The following is an 8,933-nucleotide window of genomic DNA, read 5'->3' as shown; positions in this document are numbered from 1 at the left end:
TGGGGAGGGGGTTTCTCAAGGGTAAATTGAGAAATGGAAAGGTCACGCAGTTCTAGTATGACACTGAAATGTACAGGGAATGTGGGGCATGAGGTTTGGGGGCAGCTGATGATTTTGGTGGGAAAGTGTGGAAAGAATCCAAGATTTAAGAAAATTATCTATTTCCCATCACTAGGATGATATATTAAAATTATATATTTAGTGTTTAAATCCCTCCATTCCTTGGCAACCCCTATCTCTCTGACCTTCTCTCTCTCCACAGCAGAACTCACTGCCTCCGCTCTACTGGGTCCGGCCTCCTCGCGTGTCCCCCGAATCCTCCACTCCACCATTGGTAACCGTGCCCTCAGCCACTACACCCTGAAACTTTGGAACTCCCTCCCTCAACCCCTTCACCTCGCCCCCTCCTTATCCATCTTCAAGTTGCACCTGAAGACCTTACTCTTCGACCACGCCTATAGTCACCTTCCCCCTTCCCCGGCTCGGCCTCAGGCTCGCCATTGTTAAGCGCTCTGAGACGTCACCCGGCGTGGAGGGCGCTATATAAATGCAAGTTGTTGTTGATAATAGGAAGTCAGAAAAAGTGACTGTTGAGCTGCAAATAGTGGAGCAGGCTGGTAGCTAGAATTCGTCACATAAACCTGTGGGAACTCTACTCCAGAAGTAGACAGAAGTAGAATTCCTGTCCGTTGGTAAGCATGACAGGTTTCGATTTACTGGCATGAAAAATCTACATAACTTCCCACTTACATACAAATGCCATGTTTCGGACCCTCAATATTTTCATGTGGTTAAGTAGACATTGTACTTATATATTCGCTATCATCACCATTATGAAAATCTTTCTGTTCATCCCCAATCACTGTGATTTCCTTTGCTACCTGCTGCTGAGAAAGTGAACAGGCATCCATTCACTGACTGTTGTACTGAGTCAATCGGCATAGTCCAATTGGGCCAAGTGGCCTGTTTCTGTGCTGCGTATTTTAATGTATTCTAATCCATCTAGATGTGCGAGAAAGGCCTAGGGATTTTCATTCTTGCTGTGCGGAGGTGTGTGTTGCAAAGTAACTGTCCCACCGGAATGCAGCTTTTACTGGGAACTCAACCAAATATATCATTCACTCCATGGTTCTCCAACAGGCAGTCTCATCCCAATGCCAAAGAAATATATATATGTTTATATATTAAGTGCCTTCAATATGGGGAGGGGGAGTAAACAGTTCAAATAATTGGGCCCCACTATTAGAAGTCCTGCTGGCTGTGATCAAAAATTCTTAGCTTTCTCAAGAAGTTGAAGTAGAGATAAGTTGTGACGACAATAATATTTTTCAATAGATATAGAACAGGAGTCACAAATCCGTACACTGCAATTAAACTGATCCGAATAAAAATGAATGGAAAGTCCTGTGCGATTACCCCCAGAGTATCGCATAAGGGATTTTCTGAATTTATAATTATTCTTAAAAGTGATATGAAGCCGAAAATATAAATGGGGTAAATCCATCCTGTTTTGTTCACAGCTGGAACGTCTGCAACTCTTAGTAACTCTATGGTATCCATCCAGGTCATGAATGCGGTCACAAATATTTCAGCTCTGCAGTCCTTCACAGCTAGGATTTTAAGAGACTTGGGCAGTTTACATTCTGAGCTATCGTTCATGATGGCATTTGGATGTGAACTTGTTACAGATTCACGTTGAGGTCTTGAAGTTATTTCTTCAGCAGGTGGTACAGATCCATTCTCAACCACTCCTGCAGCTGTTGCAATTTGTTCCGGTGATCTGGCCATTTCCCCGGACACATTTGACACCCCTCCTATGTTTGTGAGCACAGGTCCATTGGCGAAAATCACATTCACATGATTAGCTGTGGAATATATCAATAGCATTAGTAAATCCGGAATACAATAATCGTTGCATTTGATGTTGCTCTGTGTCAACAAAACATTTCAAAGAGCTTCACAGGATTTTATTAGAGGGTAGAGATTAATTTGTAGGTGAACACAGCAGCCAAAATGCATGCAGCGATGTCCTGTAGCAAGTGCTGAAGTGAATGTTGGTGTTGGGAAGATCTTTCAAAGTGCTTCATAAGATTTATTCAAAAGTGATACTGCATCTATCCTGGTAAAAAGTCACAGATGATATTCTCTAATATGTGATCAGGGCTCTCTCAGCCTCCTTGTCCTTCTTGACCTAATTTCTGCCTTCGACATTGGCAACCATTGTATTCTTTGCCACATCCTTTCCTCACTTTCATTCTTACTTATCCCATTGTCTCCAATTCATATCTGCCAACGGCTTCTCCTCCCGTCCTCAAGCCATTCCTCGGGGATCTATCCTCGGTGCTCTCTTTAATATTTACATGTTCCCACATGGCAATGGTATCTGCATTAACTTTCATATGTATAAGGAAAACACCCAACTCTATCTCTTTGCCCCTCGATTCCAGGACCATTGCTGTCCTGCTCGACTTGGAGGCAAACCCTCAATTGTCCCTCTCATTGTTTCACTTATGGTTACTTAGCACTCCTCTCAGAGGCATTTATAGAAACTAATAGGAAGGAGGGATCAAAAGCAAACCCACAACCATATTATGCTCAACTGATAACACTTTGGTGAAAATCTCTTCTCCCTGCCCGTCTTGTGCTTTAAGTCGGCCATATATGCAGTGTAACACAAAATAAAATTAGTCATTGGGCTCTGCGCAAATTGGCTGCCGCGTTTGCCTACAAAACACACAGTTACTAAACTTTATGCTCCAAAACTCTGGAACACTCTCCCTCTATCTATGCCTACGTCTTGCCCCCCTCCTTCCCTATCTTCAGGTTGCGCCTGAAGAGCATCCTCTTCGATGTGCTTACAACAACAAAAACTTACACTTATATAGTGCCTCCACGCAGGGTAAGATCTCATAACGCTTAGCAGTGGCGGAGCCTGACTCCAAGCCAGGGGGGTGGGGGAAGGTGACCGTAAGCACAGTTGAAGAGGAAGTTTTTCAGGCAGGACTTGAAAAACAGGAGAGATGTGGCAAGGCGGAGGGATTGGAGAGTGAGGGAGCTTACAGACACCTACCCAGTGGCTCGGCATCATGCTCCGCCACTGTCGAATACTCTGGGACACTATCCTGCATGAGCAGTGTTTTATCAATGCAAGTTGTTGTTTACAGTATGCTCTGTGAAGCTGTTTCAGACGTTCAACTGAGATGAATGGTGCTATATCAAATGTAAGGATTATTAGTATTGTAACGTGACATCGAATCAAAGCAACAAGATTAATATCCATTTCCATAACAAATATGACAGTGAATTAAACAGCAAATTCTAATGTGTAAAATCATAAAGGAAATGCACTATATTCTAGTAAATGATATGCAGCATCATGAAGGTTACACTTCATGAAGACTGATTCAGCTCAATTACGTCAGTTGCATAAGAGATGTTCAAAGATGCCATATACAGAAAAGCAAGGCAGCTAATAAAGATAATACATTAATATATTTATATTAGGAAAACATAATAAATTGTGCTGCACATTTGAAACAATTTAAGTAAAATTTTAAGCTGTAGTTTGGCCAAAGTTTTTTTCTTTTTATTTCACGTTACTTTAATATGTTGAAACACAATTTGTCTATTCTAACACTGAGGATCAGCCGGATAATCTCTTTATTTTTATGTACAGGTTGGCAAGAGCCAAGGATTGGGGACTCCAGAGTGTGCATTTGAGTACTGCTGGAATTAACCAGTTAAATCCACATAGCTTGCCATTGAAAATGCTGTCTGGCCAGTTTTCCCACTGCTTGTCCACCCTACCCTTAAGGGCTTTGGTTTGAAGAATTAACAGGGTCTGAATGGGAAGAAACCCAGCCCCTGCCCCTCGAAGTCCTGCGAATGAGTCAGGCCGTTCACCTGTCCTCAGCAGTGCCCTGGACTACTACAGACCCAACAGACGATCGAGTCCGTCACAGAGCATTGACTCAATTCTATCATTCCTTACCAAACATATCACATTCGAGGCAGTTTAGCTCCAAGGAGACCCAGCTTACTTTCCCTCCAAGGAGGATAGCCACTAGTTAATCATTTGACATCCAACAAGCACAGGTTTGTGCCTTTACTAGGTGGATGGCAAGTACCAGGAACTTTCTGTGAGCTTCCTGGGGGGCAACACAACTCAGGATAAAATGTGTGAGAGTTGACACCATCTTCCTGCCCACAGCTTGAACCCACGTCCCTTCCCTTTGAGTGATGGTTCCGCCAGATGGAGGTGAGAAGCTTGAACAGCAGCTCCTTGCCTCTCTGCAAACCAATCAAGGTAGATTTCAAGCCCTGAATAAATTAAGTGCATTTACAAAGCTGGACCTGGAGTTATTTTTAAATTCCATGGTGCATACTCAATTGAAGAGGTACAACGTTATACTGTGATTGATACTGCATTCTAACACATAGAGAAATATTTTGCTATTTTAATTAGTTGTATGTTCACAATAGTCATTAGCTATGTTGGTTAATTCATAATGCAGTGTTGTTAGCTGCTGTTTCAAACAAGATCAATCATGCATGTGAGACTTCAATTACTGTACCTACATATTAGTGTTCCAGTGAGTGGCCATTTGCAAAGCTTTTCAATGATGCTCACAAGAATCAGGCTTGTTATGACAACGGATATGGGGATATCAAAGTAGTTTTTGTGTGGTTCGGTGGTTCCTTGTACCTGTTGAGAAGACAAGAGACAAATCAGCAGAAAACACTAAGATAGTCAAATTTTAACAACTCATCTGACGGGTGGCACATCTGACATTGCAGGGTACAACCAGCATTGTACTGGAGCCAGGAGTGTTGGGACAGAGGAGGGGAATATTAAAACACACTTTAACAATGCTCCTTAATTAAAGAATAAACCGTGTTGAAGAAATTAATTTTGACCATCCCCTCTCGAACGATCTGAACACTGGTTGTCATTTACCAGTGAGAGTGAAGAACATTCTAGTTCCTAACGTTGTCTGATTTCTGGATACAGAGATGTAAACAACAAATAATTATGCAGCATTACCTGTGAACCTGCGATTATAAACCCAAAGCAAGGCAGTGTTGTGAGAACCAAATGCAGGAGTAAAACTGGCTGCCTAAAACACAAAGACAGAGAGTCATTGGACTACAGGAGTTCAGCATTTCCAGGATTATTGCCATTACTACTGTATCAAGTGCCTTACATATTAAACTATTTCAACGAGTAGAAGATCGTGGAATGGTAATTTTGCCAATAGTGCTCCCCATTCAACTTCCTTCAGTTGAATGTCACAAGACCGAGGCCCTCCTGATTTCCTCCCGTCAGCGCCTCCTCACCTCAGGCGCTGACAGTATCACCATCCATGGATGCACACTCCACCTTGCTAAGCCAGTCCAGAACCTTGGGGTCTTGTTCGACCCTCAACTATCCTTTCTACCCCACATTTGAGCCATGACGCGCTCTGCCTTCCCTCACCTCCTCACCGTCGCCCGGCTCCGACACTGTCTCACACCACAGGCCGCCAAAACCCTCAAACATGCTTTCATTACATGGAGGCTCGACTATGCAAACTCACTGCTTGTCGGCCTCCCCAACTCCTCCCTCCACAGACTGCAGATCATCCAGAACACTGCAGCCCGTGTCCTCTCCCGCACCAGGCTTCGTGAACCTATCACCCCTATCCTCGCCCAACTCCACCGGTTTCCCATCACTCAGAGGATACAGTTCAAGATCCTGGTCCTCACCTTCAAAGCCCTCCACGGTCTTGCTCCCCCCTACCTCTCCGACCTCCTAACTCCCTACCATCCTGTTTGCTCCCTCCGCTCAGCGGGCTCCGGCCTGCTTCACGTCCCCCGCCTCGCTCGCCTCACTATCGGCGTGCGGGCCTTCCACCACTCTGCACCCACCCTCTGGAACTCCATCCCACAGTCTCTCCGTCACGCCCCCTCCCTCGCCCACTTCAAGACCCACCTCAAGACTCTCCTCTTGCGATCTCCCTGCTTCCCCCCTCCACCCTCCACCCTCCCCCACCCCCAGCTCGGGTCCGAAACTCTGACTGTCCAGCGCCTTGGGATGTCCTCCTGACGTGAAAGGCGCCACACAAATGTAATTTTGTTGTTGTTGTATTCATTCTCAAGGTTTACATTATACCAAAGCCAATTTCAAACACATTTGAAAATTCAACAAATATTCAGTTTAAAGTTTTTGAGTAAGATCCTCAGCACCTTTTAATGTTATTAAAGAGCAGTTGTACTTAAAAAAAATGACAGGTATTCTGTATTAGTTAGTGAAACTTTGTACCACAAGTAGCTACACGTACATAGCTGCCTCCTTAGCAAAACACAAAATACTGCAGATGCTGGAAATCTGAAAACAAAAACAGAAGTTGCTGGCAACACTGTCGAAGAGAAGAGCAATACGTCTTTAGAAGTCTGCTGAGTGTTCCCAGCGACTTCTGTTTTTGCCTTCGTAGCACCCCGTCCTTCCTCTCTTGGACTGACCTAATACCCAAATCACATTAGGACCTGGGTTCATTTTTAGTTAGCATTCTGGCAAATGAAAGTATTAAATATATTTAATCTGAAAGTATATTAACCTGGATTCAACACAGGTATTTCTAACTCATTCAACTGTGTGGTACTTTGTAGACAAAAACATTTCCACTTATGAGACAAACATACCAAGCAATTTAAAAAGAAGAGCCATCACCACTTCTACAGGAAAACTAGGAATACATTCATTATCACCCATATCCTGAGAATCAGTCAATTAAATCTCATCCAGGATTTTTGTCTTATCCCCCGAGTTGTTCATTCAGTCTTATTTTTACAGGATTTCAATTGAATTTGTTGGAGCGGAGAATGCCCAGACATACTAAGCCTGTGAGTTATTACACATGTATTCGTAAACACCTACCATTCTTTCACATTGGATAGAATGCGCTTCTTGAACATCAGAAACTTCACTGGAACCCAGACGAACAAAGCTGCGCATGCAACATACGCAACTGAACAGGCCAAGACAACCTGGTATGGTCTCTGTTTATCCAAAATGGAGGCAAGTCGCTCTGCAATAACAATTGTGGGAATACACAAAGCAAGAAACTCCAGGACTTCAAACACTGCAAACTTGATTTTCTTCCCCCAACCCATTTTCTTTTTTGAAGGTGAACAGCACTTCTAAATAAATCCTTCAACTGTTAAAAAAAAATCTAATTGTCACTGTGCTTGTGCCTCTTTGTATCCCACCTTGGGTGTGGACACGATTCACACTTTACCTCAGCACTAGATTAAACGTCAGCCTTTATTGCCCTGTTGACGTAAGCGCATTGCGTTCAGAACCGTGGAATTTTTTTTTATTGATTTCCGAAAGCTGGCAACTATTCTTCCAAATTTCCAATGCCAAGATCATTTAAATTCAATTTGAATTTTTATTAAAAAAAGAGGGTTTAGCATGTTTTGCTGCAGAATCAAAGCAATTTATTGTCAGAAACAGGAATTTTTAATTGAAAAGACCACTGCACATTACTAGAGCTCTGGAGATTAAATATAAACACGTTGCCAATGGTGATGCTTTGTTTACCTAACTCTGTCTTATACAACTACCAATGTGATTGCAGTTTTGTGTGTACTTTGTTCTCTGATAAAAATAGAATACCTAAAATGGATGCTGTCAGATTGTACAATGTATATGTAAATAGCCCTGACAGCTCAACAAAGTATAAAGTTACAAACGTAATCCAAAAGGGTCAAAGTATACCGAGAAGCTTTCAAGCAACATAAAGAACATTTCATTTTGTTATTTCTTCATATCTGCTGATCTTTGATCCATTAATTAAGGAATAATGATTGAAACCTCCCAAAAATGTTTTTTTTAAATCAATCTATTAATTATCTATTCTATCTATTAAAATGGATTGAACCCTAAGAATATGTTTAACATGGCAAAAAGATCTTTAGTAACAAGCTCTCAAACTTCGAAGAGGGAAGATGAGCATTATTTAAAATACTTGGCAAAACTTTATCTACAGTGGTAAATATATGAAGTTGACTATCCAGAAAGTTGGTTGATGCTGTCACTAAATTGAAGAGGGAATTAAACAGCTGTTTAGTGAAGAAATTGAATTGTAGAATCTTAGAGTACAGAGCTGATTTGAGCCATTGTGCCTGTGCTGTCTCTCTTAAGATGCTATCCATTTACTCGCTTGACTTTTCCCCCATAGCCTTTTAACCAATCTTAATATCTTGATTCTGAACATTTATTTTAACTATGCTGGTCTACGTTTCGGTCACCTTCCACAACCCCATTTGGGCTCCCAGACAGCCGTGTGAAGCTCTTTGAAATGTCCTCTTCAAAGGCATGATATAAATGCAAATCGTTATTGCAATTTAAAATGAATGTTCATATTATTAATGCTATTTTGAAGCTTGCTACATTCAATTCAGATTATTGAGTTGTTATCATCATAGTTAGAAAATGACTAACCAAGGTTTCTGAGTCAACTTATAATAAAAATCATCCTTGGATGTGATATAGCACCTGATCACGTCTTTGAGACGTCTTAAAGCACTTCACAATATACTGAAAGTGAAAGTATATTTTGTGGATGAAACGCGGCAGCCAATTGGGCACAGCAGTGTCCCACATGGATTGAGTGACCAATTTACTTTATTTTGTTGAAGAAATTATTAACCAGGAAAAGCGATCCGCCAATCGACTACCAACTGGGATCCTACTTACTGCTAGGTAAAGAGAGGCGTGTGGAGTAAGGAAACATTCTGCCCTGCCTGGAATCGAACTCAGGACTCTCACTTGCGAGACAAGTCCTCTCACCATTGAGCTACAGGACTTAGTTAATTATTGAAGATAAATACCAGGAAGATTATAATCTTATTTGAATCATAGGCTATTTTTAGCAATGAATAAGGCTGTA

The 8,933-nt window shown here is 41.9% G+C and overlaps 1 protein-coding gene across 1 annotated transcript; it reads right to left on the bottom strand.

The window, feature by feature from the left end:
• Positions 1-530: 530 nt before the first annotated feature.
• Positions 531-7,315, bottom strand: LOC103176299 (transmembrane protein 236). Its single transcript, XM_007889759.2, has 4 exons — positions 6,917-7,315; positions 5,045-5,117; positions 4,579-4,705; positions 531-1,865 (listed from the first exon to the last, which is right to left on the bottom strand). The coding sequence occupies exons 1-4, from the start codon at positions 7,150-7,152 to the stop codon at positions 1,243-1,245; spliced, it is 1,059 nt and encodes a 352-aa protein (XP_007887950.1). The 5' UTR covers positions 7,153-7,315; the 3' UTR covers positions 531-1,242.
• Between the last annotated feature and the right edge of the window lie 1,618 nt (positions 7,316-8,933).

This window comes from Callorhinchus milii, unplaced genomic scaffold (genome assembly GCF_018977255.1).
Source record: "Callorhinchus milii isolate IMCB2004 unplaced genomic scaffold, IMCB_Cmil_1.0 Scaffold2, whole genome shotgun sequence".
In the NCBI taxonomy this organism is placed as follows: Eukaryota; Metazoa; Chordata; class Chondrichthyes; order Chimaeriformes; family Callorhinchidae; genus Callorhinchus; species Callorhinchus milii.
This window is presented reverse-complemented; position numbering and strand designations above follow the sequence as displayed.

Coding starts and splice junctions, on each gene's coding strand:
- LOC103176299 (XM_007889759.2), bottom strand. CDS start 7,152: ATGGGTTGGGGGAAGAAAATCAAGTTTGCAGTGTTTGAAGTCCTGGAG. Junction 5,118..6,916: donor CTATCCAATGTGAAAGAATG/GTAGGTGTTTAC, acceptor TTTGTGTTTTAG/GCAGCCAGTTTTACTCCTGC. Junction 1,866..4,578: donor ACTCACTGGAACACTAATAT/GTAGGTACAGTA, acceptor TATATTCCACAG/CTAATCATGTGAATGTGATT.